This window comes from Passer montanus, unplaced genomic scaffold (genome assembly GCF_014805655.1).
Source record: "Passer montanus isolate IOZ18808 unplaced genomic scaffold, ASM1480565v1 scaffold130, whole genome shotgun sequence".
In the NCBI taxonomy this organism is placed as follows: Eukaryota; Metazoa; Chordata; class Aves; order Passeriformes; family Passeridae; genus Passer; species Passer montanus.
The window spans coordinates 133311-157213 of record NW_024359833.1 but is presented as its reverse complement, the minus strand read 5'-3'; the positions used below and the strand labels follow the sequence as shown (position 1 = coordinate 157213).

Genomic DNA, 23903 nt, shown 5'->3' with positions numbered 1-23903 from the left:
TTGACAAACGACAAAGAGAAAGAGAGAGGTGGAAAGGCAAGGAGCTTTGTCCCAGGTTTCAGGAGCAGGGCTGGGGTGTGCAGCTGTGGCTGTGTGACACCTCAGGTCTGAGATGGAGGAGAAGTGACACGGAGGGAAGGTCTGGGTGGAGGAGAGGTGTGGATCATACATGGTGTGCAAGGCTGGGGCCATGGGATTGATCTTGGAGAATTATGGGGCAGCAGAAAAGAGAGGGAGGCACAACCAGCAAGGGTTAGGTGAGAGTTTGTGGACAGAAGGGGCTTAAGGCAGATAATGGAGAAGGAAAGTGTCAGCAGAAGGCCAGACTGAGTTTTACATGTGGCATGAAGACCTCCTGTGTGTCCAAAGAAAATAAAAAATTAGGACTACAGTGACTGAGTTAAGGTAAAAAGCAAAATTCAGGGTATGTGAGCCTGGGGGACAGGAAGAGGATTACTAAAAGGCTGAAAGTTGCATTTCTGCACCTCTGCAAAGGCAGTGTTGTGTATTCTTGTGTGCCCTCTTAGAAGAGCAGCAGTGGATGGTGGACCTCACCCCTCAGCTTCCCAAACCTTGCAGGGATAAAGATTGGCAGCAAGAAGAAAACTCCACAGCATGGTTGGGCATGATAAGGTAACAGAAATCTGGGGAGCAGAAAATGGGTGTTCTGACCCTGTCCTATGCTTTCTGTAAATGAAACAGGCAGAAGATGACCTTCGTGTCAAAGGCTGATTCTCTGCCACCTCTTGGGGAGCAGCAGCTTCAGTTTGGTCACACAGGAGCCTGGGAATAGCTGGGAGACAATCTTCTCTTCCATCCTTCCTTTTTCTGGCAGCACTCCTGGGCTGCCTGCATGCAGGAGCACTGAGCCACACAGCCCAGCTCACTCAGAACAGGGCTGTCCCCAGCAGCAGCTGGTCCAGGAAATGCCTTTGAAGACTGGAGACTGACTTGGGATTATTTTTCCTGGTCATGTCATGGGCTCTCAGGACACTAACTGCCCTTTGCTGGTTTGTTAGAGGCCTGGGACAGATGTAAAAAAGAGCTGTGTGCTCTGGCAGGGGAAACCAGAGGAGGAAAAAAAGGTCACCATTTCCTTTCAGGGAGCTGTACTCAGCCTCCAGTTGGAACAGTGGGAGCACCATTGCTGTGGGGCTTCCAAATCTGCTGCTACGTATCCATGCATGCTGTGGGCAGCAGTTGTACACTGCTAGGACACATTCACTAATGAGCTCTGAGCTGCTAGTAAGATCCAGCAGCCTCAGAAAATTCAATTTGCAAGGATCTGCAGCAAAATGAGCAGGTCTGGTTTGGTTTCTTGATCATGCGTAGGGTAAAAAGCAGGCCAGGAGTGTCCCAGAATAATAAGTGTGGGTCAACACACACAAAGTTGAAGCAAATGCAATTATTTATGGAGGATTTCACAGAGCTGAGCCTAACACTGGGTGGCTGCAGGTCCAGGAGGGGAGCTGTGGGCAGCCTAAAACCTTTGCAGGTGGCTTTCATAACCATGCTCTCCTGGCTGTGCTGGGAAAAGGGTACCAGACAGAAAGTTTGCTCTTCAGCAGTGGTCTGAGCACAGCACCCTGCAGGGAAATCCCTTTTGCTGGCAGCCCACGATGAAAATTGCTTCCTGGCTTCTTTGTGACACTGCTCAGATAAACACTCAGTGAGTTTCAGGGAATATGCATTTACTGGCATGCTGCTTCCATGTCAAAATTACCCAGCAGAGTGTTTAAAATGGGGTTATGGTGAGGCATTATCATACTCATTGGTTTTACTTGCTATTTAGTCGTTGTGTATTTCACAGCCACATCACAACGGGTGGCAGTGTAGATTATATTTCCCATTTCTCGTGGTGTTAAACACTTCTCTGTAATGAAAAATTACATAGTGATATAACATTATTATCATTACTTTAGGGCAGCTGGGGAGCACCAAAGCCCACTGAAGCTTTAGCACAGGCTATAAAGACTCCTGGAGAAAGAGTCAGGTTTGGTGTTTTGTAGTATGACATAGACCCATAGCAAAGCAGGTCCCATGGATACCAGAGGGTCTACTGAATCTGTAGCATTTTGAGGGAAATGTAAAAGATATCAACAATTAAATAAATAGTCCTTCATAATCACAAGTGAAGGAATGTATTCTGTGACAGCCAAACTGTTGTGGCAGCCCTTTATAGATAAAGTTAATTTGCTGTGATATTTTTTTCCTCCATTTTAACAGGTAACAGGTCATTAGAAATTGTTTCTCAGAATTTGAGGGGTTGATGCCCCCGAGTGCCCCGATAAGCCCTGACCCCCAAATTTGGGCTGCCACAGTTCTGGGGGTCCAACTGAGCCCAGCCTCCCCTCAGGAATGGGTGTCCCAGCCCTGGGGGTGCTGCAAAGTTCAGGAGATGCCCTGACAAAAGAGAATATCCAACCTGGGGGGTGTCCCACAGCCACCCCAAGTGTCCCAGGGCTCCTGCCAAGCCAGCGTGCCCAGGAAAGAGGATCCCATGGGGATCTGGGGCCACACTGCTGCCAGCCCACCATGCAGGAACGGCAGCCAAGGGGCCAAAATTTGTCCCAGCCCCAGCCACCTTGTCCCTGGGCAGCCATCCCCGGCAGGCAGAGAGAGCTCGGGAGCCGCGTTTGTTCTCCTGCAACGGGAGTTTATTGACAGAGACTGGAAAAAACGGCACTAACAACAGACTAACACAAAAAATATTCATAGCAGTTCACACAGAAATATGTAAAATGAGCAAACAACAAATGTACCCCTAACCAAATATACCAATATACCAAATAACCAATAATCAAAATTTCATAGCAATGAACACAAAAATATTTATAACAGTAAACATAAAATATTTGATGGTAAACACAAACATATTTAATGACAAACACAAAAATATTTATGACAATAAACATAAAATATTTGATAATAAACACAAAAATATTTGACGATAAACACAAAAATATTTAACGACAAACACAAAAATATTTATAACAATAAACACAAAAATATTTATAACAAGTAACACAGAAATATTTATAACAATAAACAAACAAATAATTACACCAAAAATGCATAACGATAAACACAAAAATATTAAAAATAATAGACAAAAAAAATTACAGCAATAAACAAACGCAGAGACCCAGTCCTAACACTAAATATCACTAAATATGCCCAAGCCGAGGTGCATCTCTAGCCAAGGGAATCCTTGCTGCCATCCCAGCTCCATCGTTCCCCCGAGGGGCTCACAGGTCCCGCCCGCGGACGAAGAGCGCCCGCCGGCCGCGCCGGCTCTGTCCGCGGAACTGGCGCAGCTCCTCCTTGAACGCGGGGTGCTCCATGGGCCGATAGTCCCGGGGCTCGCAGTGGCCCTGCAACCCACAGCTCCGTCAGCCCTCGCGGCTCAGCCCCCGGCCCGGGACAAAGCCGGAGCCCGGAGATCCCCTCTCGGAGGCAGAGCCGCCCCTCCCCACTGCCCCGTGCCCCCCAATTCCTGCCCTCCTGCCGCCGGCAGGGACTCACCGGGAACTGGAAGAAGAACTCGCGGTACCCCCCCTTCAAGACGTAGAGCTCGGGGTAGTGCAGCTGCGGGTACTCGTGGCAGGAGCGATCCTTCTCCCGCAGGAATTTGCACCTGTGGCCGGGCAAAGCCCACGGCATCAGCCCCCGGCGGGGATCGGGGGGCTGGCACACCCCGATGTGTCCCCCCCCGAGCCCTGGCTTACATTCTGGGCCCCCGCTCAACAGAGAATTCGCAGTGGAAGATGAGGATCACCCTCTTGCCGGTGTCCTGGGGCACGATGGGACGCTCCAGCAGGAATTTCTCCACGTCCTGCTGCAGCGGCAGGTTGACGGCGCCCTGGGGAGGAGGAACACGAGGCGCCTTTTCCCCTCTGCCTCCAGCTTCAATTTCTCCAGGATGCTGCCCCCACCCTCATGCTCCTCTTTCCACTTGGGAATCACTTTGAGGGGGCGGCTTGGCGCTTCTCAGGGGCTGCTCCATCCCTCCGGGCGGCTCGGGACCCTCCATGGGGAGGGGCTGCTCAGTCCCTCCGGGATCTCAGAGGGGCTCTGGAGTGCTTCCCTCCCCTTTGGAGGGGTTGCTGAATCTCTCGGAGGGTATTCAACAGATCCCGGGGGGATCCTGAATCCCTATTGTCAGCACCTCGGACACCCCCCTTCCTCCCGGCCCCGGGGCCCCGCGGGGGCTCTGACCTTGACGTGGCCGCCCTCGTACTCGTAGGGGTACCGGCAGTCCACGACGACGCTGCTCTCGATGAAGCTGCTGTAGCACCTCGACAGCACCTTGTCCAGCTGCGGGGGGAGCGGGTCACCAACGGGGGACACACGGGGGACACACGGGGGCGGGGACAGGCAGGCCACCCCTCGGGGGGGGCTGCGGAAGGGTCGCTGTCCTCTTACCGTGCCAGGGGAGATGTACTTCAGGCCCGGGTCCTTCCCCTCCACCGTCGGCAGGAGGTGAGGCTGGAGGAGAAAAGCCTGGGGCTCATCGCCGTCCCAGGGGCACTTCCCGGGGGTGGCACCTGTCCCCCCCAGCCCAGGAGCCCCCAGTGGCCGGGGAAGGGACAGATGGACGTGCCTGTGGCACGGAGCAGAGGAGCAGTGACGGGGCTCTTCACCCCCTGCAGGTGCTGCAGCCCCAAGGCCCCGTGTCCCCAAGCAAGGGCCACCAGCTCGCTTTGGGCTCTCTTTGGCGGCACTGCGGGGCTCTGATGCTGGCCCCTGCTCAGAACAACGGGGACAGCGCCCCAGAGCTGCCCCATCCTCGTGGCCCTACCTTGGAGAAGTCCCCAATGAGCTCCTGGTCATCGCTGGCCAGCAGGTTCTCGACCTCCTCCAGCCGGGCATTCCTGCAAGGCTCCGGCCACACTCCCTGCGGAGGCACCAACCAGAGACACCCGCAGGTGTCAGCAGGGGCTCTGGCACAGCCGGGCTGTGGCACTGTCCTGCCAGGGACACGCTGCCTCTCCCCCCACACCTTCCCCATCACCCACCGGCTCCAGCGATGCCTCCTGCTCAGGGCTGCCGGCCACCCTCCTCTGCCGCCTGGCACTGTCAGGGCTGTCCCTGTCCGAGGGAAGTCCCCGCTTCGGGACGGGCCCGGGGACACCGCCGGGCACCGAGGGCGAGCGGAAGAGCTGCCGGCCCTGGCCGCGCTTGCCCGGACGCTGTGGGGAGAGCCCGCGCCGCTGCTCACCAACCTGCCCCCGCCCCAGGGACCTCCGGCCCCAGACCCCCCTTTGGAGGGGGGACCGTGGGGCTCCGTGCACTGCCAGAGGTGGCCACGTACCAGCTTTGCCTCCTCCTTCTTTATCACTGGCGTGGTCACCGGCTTCTCCATGCCCTGGGGCGCGGTGGCATCACCCTGCCACGGCAGCAGCTGGGGGAACTTGGTGGGGAGGCAGAGGAGATGGTGAAGGGGACAAGCCCGGCCAGCTGCTTCCCACCCCCAGGCAGGAACGGATCCCTTGCCCAAGGCCATCCTCGCAGCTTTGAAGTCAGGGGGTGCCCGTGACCCCCCAGCCCGCCCATCTCCCACATGCACACGCCTCCCGCAGAGGCAGAGCGGCAGATGCCACTTGATGGCCCATGATCACCCAGCCGTGGTTCCTCCGGGCGCTCCAGCCTCTCTCACCAGCAGCTCTGGCGTGCCGCATGGGCTCTTGGCAAGGAGGTCCCTCCTGGCAGCCCCGCGGCTCCGCTGGCCCAGCCTCTGCAGCTTCCTGGGGACAAAGCCCTCCTGCAGCGGGGGGACACGGCGTCAGCACCCCTGTGCCCCCTCCCTGACGCCCCCAGCTCTCGCCGTGCCCCTCACCTCATCCTCGCTCTGGCGCTGCCGCCTTCTGTCCCTGCGCACCTGGAGCTGGGAGATGTCCTGCAGGACGGGGCTGGCTTCCAGCTGGCACTGCTGCGGGATAGCCAGGGGGTGAGCGGTGCTGCACAGCCTCGTCCCCTCTCTTGGCTCCATTCTCCCCGTCCCGGCACGGCCCGAGACTCGGCAGGACCCTGCACAGGCTCCAGCACTCACCGGCAAGGAGCCGATCCTCCGGCGAAGGAGCTTCCTGCTGCAAGAGCCGGGAAAGGAAAGCATCGAATGACTGCAGATGTCCCGCATCGCTGTGTCCCACCCCTCTGCCATTGTCACCTCCGTCCCCTATGTCCTCAGGGTGGGGAAAGGCCGCTAAAGGGCTGTCACAGCTCCCCAAAGGGACGTGGGACAACGGCACTTCCAGGCACCGGGCAAACATCAATGGCATGAGTGGGACTCCAGGAGGGACACGGGGACAGCCTGGCTTTTGGGTCTGAGACAGGGACAGCCCGGACACGGGGACAGCCTGGTTTTTGGGTCTGGGAAAAGGACAGCCCGGGCACGGGAGCAGCCTGACTTTTTGGGTGTGGGATAAGGACAGCCCGGACACCGGGACAGCCTGGCTTTTGGGTCTGGGACAGGGACAGCCTGGGCACGGGGACAGCCGGGTTTTTGAGTTTGGGACGGGAACAGCCTGGCAGTCATGTCCTGCCGCAAGGGACAGAGCCCCTCCACGTACTCTTTGAGAGCTCTCCCAAACTCCGCGATGCTTTTCTGGAAGCTGTGGAGAGAGCAGAGAGGGGTTTTATCGGTGCTCCACCCGCGTCCCCGCCCAAGCAGCTCATGGTGCCAAGCTCAGACACAGACTGGGGGTCACAGCCCCAGGCTGAGCCGGGGCCCTGCTGCTCGGGACAGGGACAGGGGCTGTCCCCGGGGATGGGGGGACACCGAGCGCCACAGCCGCGGGAGGGGCGGCCCCCCGTGCCCCCTGCTCGGGGGGTCCCGGTGCCTGCGGGCGGTGGGGACGGGACAGCGTCAGCGCCTCGGGTGCCCTGAGCCCCTCCTTGCCGCGGGCAGGAGCCGAACCATCCCAAAAGAGTCCCAAAAGCGCCCTTGGGCACGGCCCCGCGGCTGTGGGGAGCCCCGCGTGGGGCGGGCGGACAAAGCCCCCTCACCTGTCCCGGCCCTCAGCCGTGCCCGCCGAGGACAGCGGCGACACGGCCGCCAGCGGCACGGGCAGCCCGCGCAGGGACATGGCCCGCGCAGGGAGGGAGCTCCGGAAAGTGGCGGGGGACAAGAGGTGACACGGGGAGGTGAAAGTAGACGACGGGCGAGAGGCGTGTGTTGCTGTGAGACGACGCGACGCGCCCAGCGCCCACAGCCGACTGCGCTCCTGTTTACAGCGCTAACAGCAATAACAACAACAGCGCCGCCCGCAGCCAATGGCAGGCCGCGGCGGGCGCGAGGCGACGCCGCCGGCCAATGGGAGCTGCGCGGGGCGCTTGGGGGCGGAGCCGCAGCCGGCGGGGGGCGGTTTCGAAGCGGGGTCCGCGCGAGGGAGGGGGCGTGGCCGACGGGGAGAGGGGCGTGGCCAGCGCTCTCCCCACACGCGGCGGGGCCGGGCCGTGTCACTGCCGGCGCCACGCTCGGTGGCTGTCGTGTGCCGCCTGCAGGGCAACGGAGTGCTGCTTTTCACCCAGCCCTGACAGCCAGGGCCACGTCCAGTCGCGAGAAAGCAAGGTTGAATTTTTTTTTTTTTTTTTTTTTTTTTTTTTTTTTTTGTGGTGGTGGTGGTGGCGCTTCTGTTTTTCAAGGCATCACTGTGTGTGTGGCCTGCTCCGTTTACCCTGCTGAAAAGTCTCATTTCTGTGTTAAACTGAAGCAAAATCCGTTAATTGCCACCTGTGCTTAAGGGTACTTGATTTCTTTCCTCTTGAAAGCTCGCCCTTGCTGTTGAGTCCTGGGTGTTTATTTCCTGTGTGGTTCCAGCCTCAGTTTCCTCATGGATGTGCCCAAACAGTTGGAATTTTAAGAGGTGAAGACTGAGGGGGGAAAAAAAAATCATAACCTAGAACTAATCTCAAGTGTTGGACTGTGCCTCCCTTTTCTCCTAAATACAGATCAAGCCTGCCCAAACTCCTAAAGGAGTTTAGCAACACGAAGTTGTAAAACTTAAAAAAAAACCAAACAAACAAAAAAACACTTCAAAAAACTTCAAAACTGTACAAACTGGATACAGGGTGTGAAAAAACACTCCGTGGGTGTTTGGAAGGCACCCTGTCGCAGTGCTGAGAGCCAGCAGCTCTGACACAACCCTGCAGAAAGCACCACTTCCTCCTGCTCACGGCAAACTCCGTGTATTTTTTAATATATACATATATTTACACACAAATCAGGAATTCTGAGAAAGCTCTGCATCATTTTGTGCTGTTCAAGTACTGCCAACTGCTGCTTTCAAAACATTTTAAGAGCCTAACGGGGAATTGGACAAAAACTCAAATTGCAGGTGATTTTTCCGCAAAGTCTTTTTTCGTCCCCTGTTGTGCAGTCATTTCTTTTTGCAAGCAGTAAATGGCATTTCTGCTTTTAACTGCTGGATGTGGCTGACAAGCTGCTGTTCAGTCACAGCTTGGACCTGATGTCTCAAAGGCCTTTCCCAACCTAGCTGATTCTGCAGTTCTGTGTTTTGCGGGGTATTTTTTTTTTCTGAAATGTTTGATTCAATTTTAATAGGCCAGCGTTTGTGCGGGGTTTTTTTTAAAAAATTATTTCTAGGTTTCCTTCTGCCTGCCAGCAGCGGTGATGAATGAAAAGCCAGGAAGGGCACAGTGCATCCTCAAAAACTTTATTGGAGCGGCACGGTGCGGGCTGCAAGTACAGTCACGAGTCTAAATATCCCCAACTTCAGCCTCTGCACCATCCCCCTGGGCCCTGCTGCCAGTGCCAGCCCACGGCAGGGCTGTGCGAGGGTCAGGACGTGCAGAAGGACATTCTGCAGGGCAGGGAGGAGGAGGAGGAGGAGGAAAGCCCACGGAGGTGGTGGCACACCCAGGGCTGCGGCAGCCGACCCGTGAGAGGCGCCTGGAACAGCAGGAATGGGGCTCTGCTCCCTGCAGCAACACCTTCAGCCCCCATCCCTCTGTTCCCTGCTGGAGCGCCAGGGACAGGAGGAGTAGAAACAGTGCAAAATAAGATAAAAAGGAGCCCGCCCCTGGACCTGAGCTTTGATCGCTGCTGAGGCTCGCGCGCCTCCTTTCCTTCCCTTCCCCACCCCTTTGTGTTGGTAGCTGTTACATTTGTAATTTGTCCAGTCCAGGAGACTCCTGAAATTATGAGATAACAGTACAGATACAATTGGAAATAATGGTGATACTAATAAAAAAAAAAAAGTCCTGCCCTAGTGTGTTGTAACTACTGCTAAAGGCAGCATCCCAGATACCTGCTCGATGTCCAGACGTGCTGGAAAAAGCGGCTAATCCCCAGTTTCTCACTCTTTAGCCACCCCACAGCTGGCCTGCAGCTTCCCACCAGGAGCTGGCCTGAGCAGAAGGCTGCACAGCCCAGCTGAGGGTAACTAAAGCTCACTATATTCCAGAATACTTAATGCATCCACTGCAACATTGAAAAATGCTAGCACATATGAACTCTTCAGAGATTTACAGGCACTATGTGAAGATTATGTGCAAAAGTCTGCAGATATTTTTTCTCTTTCTTTTTTTTTTTTTTTTTTTTTTTGTTAAACTGCTTCTTTCCTTTTCAGCAACCAGAAAAATAGTTCAATTAAAACATCCCACTTAGGTTATCTCTGTTAATTCTCAGTCTGAACTCAGGGGCTGGAGTTAGGTGGCTTTAGCTGAACTCTTACACACAATACTTCTTGCAGTCTAAAGCCAAAGTCAGCAAAAAAGCTGACATTTAATTACCTTTTCCTTAATTAAATCATTGTTCACCTTGGATCAAACTGAAACCTTTTGGAAAATGTATTATTGAACACTTCACTATCTACTTAGCCTTTGATTTTTTTTTTTTTTTTTTTTTTTTTTTTTTTTTTTTTTTGCATAGCTCTTCTTTGGTGCAATATATTTCCTGCAAATAGAAAGCATTCTTTCCCCCTGAATGCTGAAGGAAATGACAAAAAAGTCAGACTATGTGAGTCAATAAACTGAATTGTTAGGGGAAAGAAACAAACCTGAGTCTACTACTGGGAAAAAAAGAAAAGATGAGAAAAAGTCCAGCAAGTATCACTGTACAAAAACCACCCAGAATAACTATGTGCTTTTGGCATCAGCTTTTGTTCTTCAGGAATAATCATCCACCCACAGAAAGAAGACATTTTACACGATGCAGCAGGATCCTGGTGGGGGGAGACACAAAACAAAAAAATAAAGTCAAGAGTGCTCATACTCTGTTAATTGGAAATAAAACTCACAACGTAAATCTGGGAGAAATTATGGGAACTAAGCCTCCAGGTGGATCCAGAGCAGAGGTAGTGACACAGGATCAATACCCAAAGATCAAAACCCCCAGCTGAGATGTGCTTGATCCTCATTACTCTGTGAAAATGTCTTAGGGAAGCAGCATGTTACACCTTGGAATGCTTGGAATTCCACCAGCCTAAAGGAGTTTGGCAACATGAAGTTGTAAAACTTCAGAAAAAAAAAACAAAAACAAAAAAACCCCAAAACTTAAAAAAAACTTCAAAACTGTACAAACTGAAGGGGTGTGAAAAAAACTTTCCTGCCTGGGAACCCTGAAGTGCAAAGTCATCCCAAGCATTTTGACATAGCAGCAGTTTTAACCATGTCTTGGTTTGGTTCAAGGACTGCCAGCAAAACTCAGCTTTAACTCACGAGCATGAAATTGTCTTTGTGGTAGCCCAGGGAACAGGGAAGAAGAAATCTCACCTGGTAAGGTTAACGTTTAGCTTGCTTTCTGCTTCTCAGATTTGCTGCTGGAGGACTGTCCCTTTGCCTAAAGAGAGGATGAGACAATGAGAAAGTGAACCAAGCTAAAACCTGAAATCAGGCAGTGACAAGACACTCGTCAGAATTACAGTTCAGACATAAATACAAACTGCAACTGAAATACAATAATTTAACAAGAGTATTTGTGACTTGTGCTGAGTGTGAATATTTTCACCTTTTCACCATCAATGGCTTTCTTTAAGACAATGGGTTGTGCCTGACCTCATTATTCCCTGTTCCCTTTTATCCACCCCAGTGATCAGGCCACAGCTCAGAAAGTCCTCCTGAATAGGAGATAAGGACACCCCTCAGTTTTACACTGAGAACTGCAAATCAGTTCTGGGGTCTCAAAAAAGGCACCTGTGGTGATTTAATAATAACAACAACCAGAAATCCCATCACTGACATGTGAAATGTAAAATTCCCAGAGCAGATGTAATCATCTGATTCAGGCATCTATTGCACGTATCCTCTGTGAGAACAATATGATGGAACAAGCTTCACCCTGACCTGAATCAACTTCCTCTACTTCTGGATTAAAAAAAAAATCCAAGCAACCCTTTTTACCTTCCCCTTCTCACCCCTGTTTTTGAATATAGAAACAGCTGCCTGCCTTTCCCCACCATGTTCATTCATAGTTTTTTAATGAAAGTATGTGGGTCTTCATTAATTTAAAAAATAATTATGTTAGTAACTTGAGAGCCTGGCTGGGGTTGTAGGAGTACTTTTTAATCACTTTTGGATGCTGTTACTCAAAACTGTCAAGAAATGAGAGAAGTGGTGGGGATCCTGTGCCTGAGACAGCTACAGGCAGGCAAAATGGGACCCTTAGATCTACAAATCTGGGAAGGAGAACCTGTGGAGCATGCCCCCAAAGCCCCCCCTCAGAGAACAACACTCTGTCTGAAATGTACATATTTTTTGCCCCTGTTTATTGCCAATTTCCCTTGAAATAGAAAGGGGCCTTTCTCCTCTGTGCATGTTTACAAAAATGGATCTCAAAATAACAAAAGAGAGAGTTTACAAAACCTCTCCCCAAAATAACAACCCTATAATATAAGTCCAAAATCCAGCTGCCCCTGTTGTATGCCTGTCCATAGTATAATAAATGTGTCTGTACCGTTTTAGGGTCTCTGGGCTTTCCTTTATCCTTTGAGCTTGGTTTAGTGGTCGTAGATTCCTTTCCACTTTTGTCCTACACTCCAAAGAAAAAAATAATTACAGTTACAAGGAGAATAGAGCATCGGTGGCTCCTGCTTTGACATCTGCCAAAACACAATCTTTGGAAGGGTTTGGCAGCAACACAGGCTGTGCTGACAGGAGACTGCATCAGAAAAACCTGGTAGAGATGGGCAGGTTTTGTATTTACTACTGAGGAATAATGCTGCAGCAGCAGATTTAGCCCTGGGTTTCATGAGCAGATGAAGCAGCTCTTGAAACACCAGTGGTCCTGTCTTCAGCTGCCTGAGGGAAGCCCCTGGGGAAGCACTGCAGTGGCCAGAAGAGCTGTTTGGAAACAGCTCTTTCAGGAATACAGCTGATTTGAACATCAGTTTCAAAGCTGCTGCTCCTTTTCTCAGTTAAAGGACCTCTGGAGCCCATTCCTTCTGCTTTCTTCTTGTCAACTCTACTGTTTTCCCTAACACATCTGAAAGTCTTTGCTGCTCCTTGCTTTTCCCCCTACAAAACCCTCTTGTGTCTCAGCTCCCAGCCAGCAACCATTGCTACACAGTGCCTGCTGTCATTGAGCAAAGGTTTCTCTGCCTCTCTGCAGTTTATGAACACTCTTAAAAACTGTTACCACATTTCTCTGCTCGACTTACTCCTCCAAGCCTGTCTGAAAGGCTCTAACTACCACAAACCTTCCTTCTTCCAGACATTTAGTACACAGCAAAATACATCCAGCTTCCACTGCAGAAGTGAGACAATCCCTGCATCTGGACAGGCTTCCTGTAAACCTAAAATGAGCTACTGCAAAGAAAAGCGAGGAGTGAAAAACTGTTTATTCTTCAAGTTATTAGCAGAAAATGTCCTACCTTTGAGGGCTGGGGTGTAGCAGGAGCCTTTGCACAAGTATCAAAGTCACCTGATAAGGCATCAATAGCTGCACTGTCATCCGCAGGTTTCTGCAATAATTTTAATTTTGTAGTCTCAAAATGTGCAATTCAGCGTCCCACAGTCAAATTAGCGGTTCAGGAATTTATGTCTGCTTTAATTAATCATCCCTTTTCTTAAAGAAAAGCACACCTGAACTCCACACATCTGTTAGAGATATCTATTTGAGGCTCCCAAGAGGCATGATTTCCTGAACATTCATAATGCAGTTGTACATAAAAACTGTGTTTATTGTGAAGAGTTACTCCTCACAAAAGTTTTACTGTCCACTACTGTTCCTATCACCACCTTCATTTATAAGTATTTGCAATTAATCACCCCTTAAGCCTACAGTGACACAACAAAATCATAGCCCATAGCATGAAAGAAAACACAGAATAAATATCATAAATATTAAAAAAAAACTACCAAAACCCCTCAATAAACCCCATCATAAATGTTACCTTCTTTCCTTTGTGTTTCACATCATCCTTTGCTGTTGGCTTTGCTGGCTTACTCTTGGGAAGAAAAAAAAACAGATCCTCACTCATTTTGAACCAGACAGATTAGTTTTAAAATACAAGTATTTACATATGGCACTACTGGGTGTTCACAGATTGCCAATGAGCCTGCACTGTTCTGAATGGATTTTTTTAGTAGTTCAAAGTGATTGATTTGTTCAGACTGCCCAGCTGAAGAAGAAAAAAACCAGCAAAACAAGAACAAAACTTCTTTTTTTTTCCCCTCCCCTTTTGTTTTTTTTACTTATAAGCATGTGAGGATAGAGCTACTCTCACTGAAGGATATTTCCATGTTTTACCCTAGTTCAGTACAGACACTCACTTATTCCACTTGTAATCCCAAAGAGGACAGACTGGCTCAGACAGACTCAGTTTCCACTGCTGCAGATAAAATCTAGGGAAGTTTTTCCTTACCTGCTCACCTGACTCCAGAAGTTTTCGATAGTCAGGTGGGATTGTTTCATCCTTCTCTCCAAGCTTGTCTCTGTGTTCAGATTTAGCCTTTTCCTGAAAGTATTCCATTAAAAAAAAAAAAACAACCAAAAAACTTTGTTATCCATGTTAGAAATATTAGCAATCAACAAGTCAGAGGGCAGGCATATCAGACTCAGGACAGATATCCTTTTTCACTTTAAAATTTTAAAAATACTGAGAAAACCCCCATAGTCATTTAACTATGAAGCGTGTTTCACGCCTGAAAGTTTTAAAAACTACATTTATTTTTCAACTTGTGCTGCTCTGATTTTTGGCAGCATACCAGGAAGATGCCACACAGAGCACCACAAGTTGGTTTTTAACAGAGTGCTGAAGAACATTTTTGTCATTCTTAATGCAGACATTTTAGGGATCTCTTTTTTCTTTTTTCTCCAGCTAAGATTCCAGCTTAAACTTATTGATAGGCAGCATATGGTGGTTTTGTTTTCTCCCAGTAATGTACTTTACCCTAGCTATTTAAAATTACTATTTATTTGTATTATTACTACTATTACTACTATTATGCAGAAATTTATTTTCTTGTTAGCAGAAGGGTTTTATAGGATTTTATGAAAGACTAAATGAAGACAAGACCAGCAGAAACAAGGAAATTTAAAAATGTGATTAAGTGAGCTTGTCGTTATAAAAGTCAAAGCTTGACAGAAAGAGGGCCAGAAAATCAATTTCAGAAACTGAGGCCCAAGAAGACACCTGGAAAATGATGAGAATAATGGCAATGAAAGGCACTGAATTAAAATTATTTCAAATTTCCCGTAACATTTCAACACTTGCCCTGGAGTGGCAAAAGTATATTAACCAAATCATAATTTTTCACAGAACACATAGGTAATCCAGATGACTGAAAAGTGGTTGATATACCCATATGTAAGAACATGGATTTTTTTTTCCAATAACCTTGCTCTAACAACATCTAAAATCCCAATGCCATATACTCCTGTGAGTGTGTGGGAACCATTGCAGATTTTTGGGGGTTTGGAGGGTTTTTTTTTGGTTGGTTTGGTTTATTCCCTCCCACCCCTCCTTCTCCCCAAATCGGTTAAGTTTCAGAATGTCTTTTGTTACCTTCACTTTATCCACAACTGGTTTGTTCTCATCAGGGTCAGGTTCCCTCTGTCCCAGGGAATCAGACAGGAGATCTAAGGCTTCATCCATCTCTTTTCCTCCCTAACAAAGCAGAAACACATTTGTGAAAGCACATCTGCTGCAAAAATGATGTAATGCATCAATCTACTGTAAGTACTGGCTAATGAACTGTAGAACTTGAGTGAAAAAAGAGCATTCCTGTTGTATTTGCAGTGTAGCACAATAGCTGGGGGAAAATACAGAATATTCCTGACCTGTGGAAAACATAATTTCAAGAAGGGCTTATGGAATTATCTTAAATATTTTTTTAAAATGTTTGTTTGTTGTGTTTTTTTTTTTCCCCCTAAATAAGCCTAGCTGCTGCAATGATAACAGATCTGTGAAACAACTGGCAATTGCTTGGCAGTTATTGTTTGGCAATTACCATGGGTTTTGCAATTTTATACAGAGGCTGGATAGGAAAAAAGCCCTTAAAGCCAAGACAGGCAGGAGGAGCTTTATATTCTCCTTCCAAGCCAGGCTGGGAGCACCAGGGGAAGATCCCCCAGCATGGATCAAAATGTGTGAGCAACATTACAATAAACACCAGGAAGGAAAGTTCCCCTGGTATTCAAAGGTGCTCATGGTACTGCCTGTGGAACTCTGTTGAAAATGGAGGGTTCCACTCATTCTTTTTTTCTCCACTTTTTTTTTCTTCCCAGGGGAACATTCTCCTTCTCTGCAGTAGCCATTTTTAGCAATAAATTATTAACTTCTGCAACAATCCACACTGGTCACACTGTCCAGATCACACTGCTGCCTTTCCTCACTACTCAGCCCCTTGTTTTGGTGTAAGAACCTACAGGAGAGGTTTCTTACAGTGGCAGAAGGTGCAGGGGCTGCTGAGTGCACCGAGGAAACTGTAGCAGCAGAGATCACATCCGAGGAACTCGCAGGCTTGGCACCATCCTTGGATTTCTGGAAGAACAGGGGAACCAGAGAAAAACACTCATCAGACCCAAAAATGTATCCAAAACACAGCACCCACACAGCTGATTCCTAGGATTTAATTTTCTTGAGGAGCTTTGCTTATTTCAGATGGAAACACACCACCCCCCCCCACACACACACACTGTGCAACTGTTCCTCATCTCAGTTTGTTCTTCCATCTCAACCACTGGGATAAACCTCACCACAGCTGAAGTTTAAACAGGTTTAACGTGGCTCCAAAAGAACTAAGATTTCACCAAGCCGTGTAATATTCCCAAAAAACACTTTTAAAATCCTCAGCTGGATAGCAGTACTCATGCAAGCAACTGGTAAAAAGATTGGTCGCATAACTAGTTTTTTGTTTGCTTGTTTTTTAAAGTCCTGCTCTTCTATTAACTTACTGCAAGAAGTATTTTAAATTTTTAGTTATTTGATTTCATTGAAGGAAATTTATATAAAGAAAACATAGAAAATGTCATTATTAGTCAAACAACTTGAAAATAAAATCCGATTTCAGAAATCTAACATACTCACCTTTGGTACTGTTGATGTAGGCAGTGGTGCAGTTGGTGATGGAGAACAGGAAAATCCTTCTGTCAAACCCTCTAAAAGATCATTGTCACTCATAGGCTGCCATTGGAAAGAAAAATAAGAAGATTATAACTCTCCTTATCTCTTAAAAAGTAAGCAGTTAACATATCCCATTTTTAAACTGAACACTGGCTAACCCTGTTCATATTTGGTAAGTCATAAATGAAACAGTTATTTGAAATAATTCCTTTTTTTACCTGTGACTTCTGTTCTGGTTTTGGTAGGAGTGGTTTTCCATCTTTATCCTATAAAGAAAAAAAAATCCCTTGCATTAACCCTTAAAAAGCCATGCAATCCAAGCATTCTGGGAGCATTCTCTGAGCAACAGAAGGTGTTACAGGGGACAGGGACCTAACCAGCAGCCTCTGCAGCATCTACTGCTGCTACTTAAAATGCCACTTAAAACATCCAGGTCCTTGGGGCTTACTTAACAGCTTTAACCAATCACAATTTATTTATTTCTAAAATACCAGAAGCTACTGAAAGACTCTGGTGGACTGATCTCAGAATTATTGATATGCAGGTACCTGCATCTAAACCACTTCTATGCCAATGACAGATGACAGATATTTGTGGGAACTACAAACCAGAATTTCTAGATATTATAAAAATGGCTGAATGAAAACTTCAGTGTTTCAAAATGAAATGGGAGTCTCGGTTTCACCCACATGTTCTGAGGAATGAAAGGGAAGTAAAACTAAGCACATTAAATTACTTTGGTTTCTGTTAATCTGTACTCTGGAGGAATTGTTTCTTCTTCTTCACCCAGTTTTTTGTGTTGCTTCTTTTTGGTTTTCTCCTGTGAAGGAAAAATAGGAATCATGGTAAGAAAAGCAACTACCCCTAGAAATTCACATGAGCAAGCTTCCAGCCTTCAGTCCTCTGATTCAAATTGGTCTTTCTCATTCAATCCAACCACTAGATGCAAATCTCATGAAAGTTAAAATAAAGCATTTTCTCTTGAGAAAGCCTTCATTCATGCCTGTTTCTTCCTCTGTGTATTAGAAGTAGCTCTATCTATTTCAGTGAAGCTAGCAGAGGTAAGAGGTAAGAATAGACAAGGTTGGACCAAAATCAAAAATACCTCCGAGTCTTAATTCTTAACATTTTTGCAAATTCACTCAACAGCTGTCTGGGCTGCATGCAAAGGAAGGCTGAAGAGAGAAATCAGTGGCCCACTTCAAAAATTATTATCCCCATATGAGTTATGCTGGGAAAATGGCAACTAAGAGAAGGGACTAAAGCCAACTTTGGGAACTTCTGCTTGACAGAATTCCAGCCACTAGAAGGGCTGTTTCTGACTCCAGCCAATTCCATCTGGTTCAGGGTGGCACATGAGGGCATTCAGACTTGAACAGCATTCCCCTGGAAAGGATTTCAGTGTCTTACTTATGATTCCCTATTTCAATATAGAAATCCCAAAAATTGTGTGCATAATTCCCAATTTAAACCCCTCATCATAAAGTTGGTTCCTTCAGAAAAAGGACCATACTGTGTGCTACCCCTGATGTGCATCTTAATTCTGCTTCAGTTCAGCAGCACACAGCAAAACACAGTTTTCAGAAACTGAGGGAACTACTGCACTGCAATAGTCAGAATTATTAGGAAAGTGTACTCATTGTGTTGAAATCCTACTTGTACTTCCTAAGCAGAACAGAACTGCTTTCAACAGTACATTTGTTTGTTAAAAAAAAAGTGAAAATGTAATGTCTAATTGTTTGTGACCTGAGGAAATGGAGTAATGCTGAAGGTAGTTACATCAACAGTCTATTTTTTCAGGTCTGATTTTTTCCTCTACCTTAACTTTGTCCACAGCAGGCTTCTTCTCCTCTGGATCAGGCTCCCTCTTTCCTAGGCTACTGGACAAGGCTTCCAGTGCTTCATCTGACACAGGACCAACCTGCATGGGTGTTGATACAGGAAAAAAAAAATTTTTAGTCTGAAGTAACGTGGTTTTGTCTTCTCCTGCAGTCCCTATTAGGTTCACAAACAGCATCCCCTTTAGGGCAGGAAGAGCACAAGACACCACAGAATATCAGTTTGGCTTCCTCTCTGGGGAAGGTCACTGACCATTCATTTTGTGCTTGACTTGTGTTTTTTTGTTTGTTTGGTTGGTTTTTTGGTTTGTTGGGGTTTTTTGTTTGTTTGTTTTCTTTTTGTGAACCACTCAGCCTTTGTGGGTTACCACCGTGGAGGAAGAACATGCAATACTGAAAAGAGCATCCCGACAACATGCTCTACCATTCCTTAAATGAAACACTGAGTTTTGTTTCAGCTCCAGCTGAAGGGGCTCACTACTTACTGAAGGCACAGGAGCTGCAGACTGCACAGTGCATGCTGTGGCACGGGGGACCACCTTATCCTCAGTAGCTTTTGCAGACACAGAACCTGATTTCTTCTGAAACAGAACAATTTACACTGTATTTTAGTGAATATGCTTAGAAAACATAAAATATGCCTGTTAAACAGCTTTTTTTTTTTTTCCTAAATACAGTACTGAACAAGAAAGAAAAGTCTAAATTTAAAGGCTGAAGATGCTCAGTGAAGAGCTGAGTGCCAATACTGCATGTTCCACTAAAGGCAATGGGAAAAAAACAGGAAGAGAAGAAATTTTTTTTTTTTTTTTGAAAGAACACTAGCACTACCCAATCTTAGCAAAACTGTCAGTGTCAGCTTCTCCAGTGAGCCAAAAAGACTTACTTTGGATATGTTGCTGGGCTTTGGTGCTTTGGGTTCTACTGCAGGCTGTGCAGGGCAGGAAAAGTCCTTTGAAAATTCATCAACAAGATCAGATTCACTCATAGGCTGCAAAAAAACCCAAAAAACAACCAACATGTGACACAGGTGACTCACTACCTCTTTTTAGTTTACTTTTTCAAAAACTGTATTTCAGCTACTCATAAAGCGGGAAAACATCTGTTGTTTACACTGAAATAACCTTTCAAAATTATGTGCAACAGAACAGACTTAATTTTGCGTGCATAAAATTAAGAAAAACACACTTCAGAATAAGTTTCTTTGTTATCACAAGTCAATATAATGTAGAGAACTGTACACATAACATAAAACGTAATATAGAGAACCAGATGTATAATGTTCAAGACAGGGCTACTGGAAAGGAAAATAAACCTCTTAATTAGAAAGAAAATGCTAATATTTACTAGCAGAACTAGAGTTCCCTGAAAGTTCCCTTAGCTGTCCACTGACTGCTGACACTCAGTGGTTTTCACTGTGTGTGTTTTGGTGAAAAAAATTCAGTTTTAGTTTCCTGCTGTTTGTGATATATTACAATCTACTGATGCTATGTGAACTAGGCAATCCATATATCCCTACATCCATACACCTGAAGTTCCTGGGACCCTCCAAACTGCTGTTCAAAGCTAAATGTTTAAATCTTTGCCAGCAGTGATGGTCATTCACCTGCTGCATGGAACTCGACAGCTTAGGGACAGACTCACAATGCATAAAATTACATTTCTGACAGAGAAATCCCTCCCTCATTCCCTTTCCCTAATTCTTTGTCAAGTGTCTCAACTTTTCATAATGCCTGAAATCCTCCTTCAGACACTAAATAAGAAAAGGTAGTAAATTTTATTTGGTAAGAGTAATGCCACTGCTTAAGGCTACAGAGAGTGGACGCCCAAGAAAAGACAAACACTGGCTGATCTCCTGAAGGAAGGCTTTGCTTTCACCAGAAATCATGGAAGAACAGCAGGTGGCTGATGGTTCCCAGCTATTAACACAGTTTTTAAGACAGCTTTTGCCATTTTGATGATTTTGGGTCCCCTGATCTCAATATTAGTGGTGATTCCCTGACAGCATGGCCTAGTTCCCCCCACAGCAGAGCTGCTCCCTTTTCCTCCTCATGACAGGCCTGGCAGGAGTTCCCTTCTGTCCAGCTCTCAAACATCCACCACTCACGACAATCACACGTCTGAGACCTGAAATAACAATTTTTAGAGACCAGAAGTCTTTTGGTTCCCAGCACTTTGCACTCCCTCCCTCCACACTTTAACCCTGAACTTCAGATTTCTGCCCAGAAGTTTCCTCCTCATGACAGGCCTGGCAGGAGTTCCCTTCTGTCCAGCTCTCAAACATCCACCACTCACGACAATCACACGTCTGAGACTTGAAATAACAATTTTTAGAGACCAGAAGTCTTTTGGTTCCCAGCACTTTGCACTCCCTCCCTCCACGAAGGCACTTGAGCTGGTCCTGACCACACTCCTTTCAGGAGAGCAGAGATTTCCTGTGCTTTTCCAATTTTTGGCAGCACTCTCAGCTCAAAAGCACTCCCTCCCTCCACGAAGGCACTTGAGCTGGTCCTGACCACACTCCTTTCAGGAGAGCAGAGATTTCCTGTGCTCTTCCAATTTTTGGCAGCACTCCTCGGCTCAAAGGAGTGGAGCCCTCAGTTTCTTCAGTGCACAGTTCCTTTGCTTTCTTCCTCTGCCTTTAAAATTAGTGTTTGCAACTGTCTCTTTCAGTATTTTCATCCTCTCTTTCACTTTCTAGGCCACAATGGATACTCTTTGTAAAGTCCAGGTTGTTCTTTGTGATTAGGAAAATGTCCACAGCAGCTTTTTTTTCCTTCTTTCCAGGCAAATTTCTTTATATTTGATCATTAGCAAGAGTAAACTGTCAAGAAAATAAAAGATTTTCCTGCTTCACCTCTCTCTGTCCTTAACAGCTCCAACAGACCTCTATAGAATACTTTATACTAGCTCCCCACACAGCCTTTTTTTCAGTCAGCAGTAATTTTTTTAAAATCTCTCCTGTCTTGAAGTTTCTAAACCTTTTCCTTATATGAGCTCTTCATTCACAGACAAGTGAATTTCAATAAAACCAACTTCCACCTGATGCTTGTGACCAGCAGGTTTTGTGCAAGGAAGTAAAACGCAAAAGCAGACCAAGAGACTTACATCATGGTACAGAGAGAAGTGATGACAGAGAGGGAGAAAACAGGATATCTAGCCACACTCCTACAATATTGTCAGTTTTCTAACCTTTGGTTTTTCTTCAGGCTTCGGCAATATTGGTTTTCCATCTTTATCCTAGAAGGAAATTAAGTATTATTGACATTTTTCTGTTGTTACAGGAAGTGCCATACTCTGTAATCACCAGCAAAATAAGGTAAAGTAAATGACATACTCAAGAATTAATCAGTGACAGGAATTCCCCTACATGGGGCATTTTTACATGGCCAGATATGTAGACCAAAAAAGCAAATGGGATGTCAGCACATTACAAGAGACCAAAAAAAAAAAAGCAATTTTCCCTATTCCAAATAGTTTCCCAATATTTTACATCAGTGCTTCAAGGTTACATTACAAAAGAGCACTTCTGCAAAAGGATGGATTTTTATAAGGCTGAGATTTAATGTCAGAAACACAAAACTTCACTTTTGGAGAAGGAATGGGTGACTTTGCCATTTGAGATTACTCAGATGAGATGAGATCTTTGCCCACAGCGCCTGGAAAAAACAGTGATACCCACAAAGGAAGAGGAGGGAATAAGAGGTACAGGAATCACCAAGAAGAAAGCCATTGATTAAATACTATTTTAGTTTGTTTTCCCCATGTTCTTTCTCTCTCTGTAATGAAAGAAAGTGTCAGGCACAGTGCCCTGCCTACAAAGCAATGGAGATATAAAAAACTTACCAACTCTGGTGTTAACCTGTACTCTGGAGGTATTGTATCATCATGTTCTCCAGCCTTTTTTTCCTTTTTCTCTTTGGCTTTTGCCTTGAAAAGAAAAAAACATTAAAGAAACAAAACTACTTAAAGAAATTAAAATGAAATAAAAGCTGTAGGTACACAACTCCACTATCAGGATTCTTCTGCCTACTGTGTACAAAAGGACTGGCATCAGATCAAATTAATTCTGTGTAGCAAGATACTAAAATACCTCAATTTATTTCTGTCAAATGTCTCTAGTAAAATCATAATGGTTTAAGATTCAACACCATATGTGAATACTGCTAAATTATTTTAAATCCTAAAAACTTAAATCCTAAAAACTCTAGACAGTATTCAGAGCTCTTTTTGGCAGGCACTTTTAGAATTTTTGTGTGTGTGTGTACAAAATTGTCAGGTTTTATTGCACTTCAGAACTCTGATTACAGAACCCATAATTGTGTATCTTTTACCATCACTGGCACCAAAATGAAGTTTTTAATTCTCTGGGCCTCCTCAATAAAGAAATGCATCTGTTAAGTTATCTGAAGGCCCAGACTGACTAAATCTGCACTACAAGAAGCTCTTTTTTAGTCAAAATTTAGCTCAGCAACAGAAGATTTTTTACTATTTCCCCATTGTTTGCTTGCTCTGAACTGTAAGCGAAGACAGGAAAAAACTTGCTCTAATTATTGTTATAGACAGAGTTTGTAAAACTAAACCAAAAAGTTCAAGTTCAACATGCAAACACAGGGTAACTATTTAAATTCTATCTGTTGGGGAAAAACAAAACTCTCAAAAGACAGTGAAGGCAAGACTCAAATTAGACAAACAGTGGAGTTTGATGGAAAAAGGAGCACACACACTGGAAATCAAAAATCAAACAGCAAATATGTGAAAAAGGAAAGATTGCTATAAATTGTGTATAGTGCTGAGGCAGAAAAAACTAAACCAGAGCTGTATCTACTTGTGAATTTATGTATGTATATATGCATGTTTGCTTGTGTAAGCAAACAAATTACATGCTCATAATTTTCCAGACCATCTTATTATGTTCTATTCTAACTGTAGCCACTTGGGATTCTGAATATTTTTCATTTTCTTAACCACACATTCCTCAGGCCTTTGATATCAAAGTCACTTTCTGGTTACTTTACACATTTGTCCAGTATCTAACAAAGAAAACTCAGGATTCAGAGTCAGAGTCTGGAAGCCAGGGTAAGAAAGGAGTGAGGTGTTACCTCTGACACCTCTACAATAGGGGTAGGATCTTCTTCAGGTTCAGGTTCAGGTCCTCCAAGAGTATCAAGGAGAGCATCCATTGCATCATCTTTAATTTCCTGTATTTGAAGAAAATGTGCAAACCACTTTGTAATTTCTTTAAACTGGCATGGGTTTTTACCTCAAGTATTTTTAGATTGTATATGAAGAAAACTGCCAGCACCAGATTGGTCATCTAGGGTAAAGCCAAACTGATTTGGCTTTACCCAATTTACTTAACACCAAATTATGTGACAGAATTAGCACAGTTTTAGTCAGACATGAGGCTTTTCTTAAGGAGACAATGGAAAGAAAAATAAAAAGAAGTAAAAAAAAAGCAAACAAAACAAAAACAAAAACCACAGTGTCATAATGTAATCTAACACAATTCTCATGTGCTTTGACTGGGCAAACTGAA

The 23903-nt window shown here is 45.9% G+C and overlaps 2 protein-coding genes across 13 annotated transcripts in view; both read right to left on the bottom strand.

Annotated features, from left to right (window-relative positions):
* Positions 1-3005: 3005 nt before the first annotated feature.
* LOC120497548 (M-phase inducer phosphatase 2-like) lies at positions 3006-7564 on the bottom strand. Of its 10 annotated transcripts, XM_039699194.1 has the most exons (12): positions 7009-7564; positions 6573-6614; positions 5840-6089; positions 5660-5764; positions 5315-5413; positions 5019-5192; positions 4802-4897; positions 4426-4488; positions 4219-4317; positions 3729-3862; positions 3526-3637; positions 3006-3374 (listed from the first exon to the last, which is right to left on the bottom strand). In XM_039699194.1, exons 1-12 carry the CDS (start codon positions 7086-7088, stop codon positions 3249-3251), a joined length of 1380 nt encoding a protein of 459 aa, XP_039555128.1. In that variant the 5' UTR covers positions 7089-7564; the 3' UTR covers positions 3006-3248. The 10 variants fall into 10 exon arrangements, with proteins under 10 accessions (XP_039555128.1, XP_039555124.1, XP_039555125.1 ...); XM_039699190.1 differs by having other exon boundaries at positions 4802-5413; positions 5840-5932; positions 6053-6089; XM_039699191.1 differs by having other exon boundaries at positions 4802-5413; positions 5840-5929; positions 6053-6089.
* A 2321-nt stretch (positions 7565-9885) lies between these two features.
* The window catches only part of CAST (calpastatin), a 50122-nt gene continuing 36104 nt past the window's right edge, over positions 9886-23903 (bottom strand). For 2 of the 3 annotated variants that reach the window (XM_039699181.1, XM_039699183.1), the window contains exons 14-30: positions 23467-23565; positions 22211-22294; positions 21557-21604; positions 19251-19355; positions 18853-18948; positions 18349-18450; positions 17266-17349; positions 16748-16795; positions 16494-16589; positions 15849-15947; positions 14970-15071; positions 13827-13919; positions 13356-13409; positions 12834-12923; positions 11918-11997; positions 10738-10804; positions 9984-10187 (exon numbers count right to left, since the gene is read on the bottom strand). In XM_039699181.1, coding sequence (XP_039555115.1) covers positions 10747-10804; positions 11918-11997; positions 12834-12923; positions 13356-13409; positions 13827-13919; positions 14970-15071; positions 15849-15947; positions 16494-16589; positions 16748-16795; positions 17266-17349; positions 18349-18450; positions 18853-18948; positions 19251-19355; positions 21557-21604; positions 22211-22294; positions 23467-23565 — 1338 coding nt within the window. In that variant the 3' untranslated portion in view covers positions 9984-10187; positions 10738-10746. Of the gene's footprint in view, positions 10188-10737; positions 10805-11917; positions 11998-12833; positions 12924-13355; positions 13410-13826; positions 13920-14969; positions 15072-15848; positions 15948-16493; positions 16590-16747; positions 16796-17265; positions 17350-18348; positions 18451-18852; positions 18949-19250; positions 19356-21556; positions 21605-22210; positions 22295-23466; positions 23566-23903 lie in introns of all 3 variants that reach the window. The other variant, XM_039699182.1, reaches the window with a different exon arrangement.

Excerpts from the sequence above, each read along its gene's own strand:
- LOC120497548 (XM_039699186.1), bottom strand. The coding sequence starts at position 7,088 with ATGTCCCTGCGCGGGCTGCCCGTGCCGCTGGCGGCCGTGTCGCCGCTG. Across the intron at positions 4,318-4,425 it reads AGTACATCTCCCCTGGCACG|CTGGACAAGGTGCTGTCGAG; the intron begins GTAAGAGGACAG and ends CTCCCCCCGCAG. Across the intron at positions 3,863-4,218 it reads ACGAGGGCGGCCACGTCAAG|GGCGCCGTCAACCTGCCGCT; the intron begins GTCAGAGCCCCC and ends CCTCCTCCCCAG.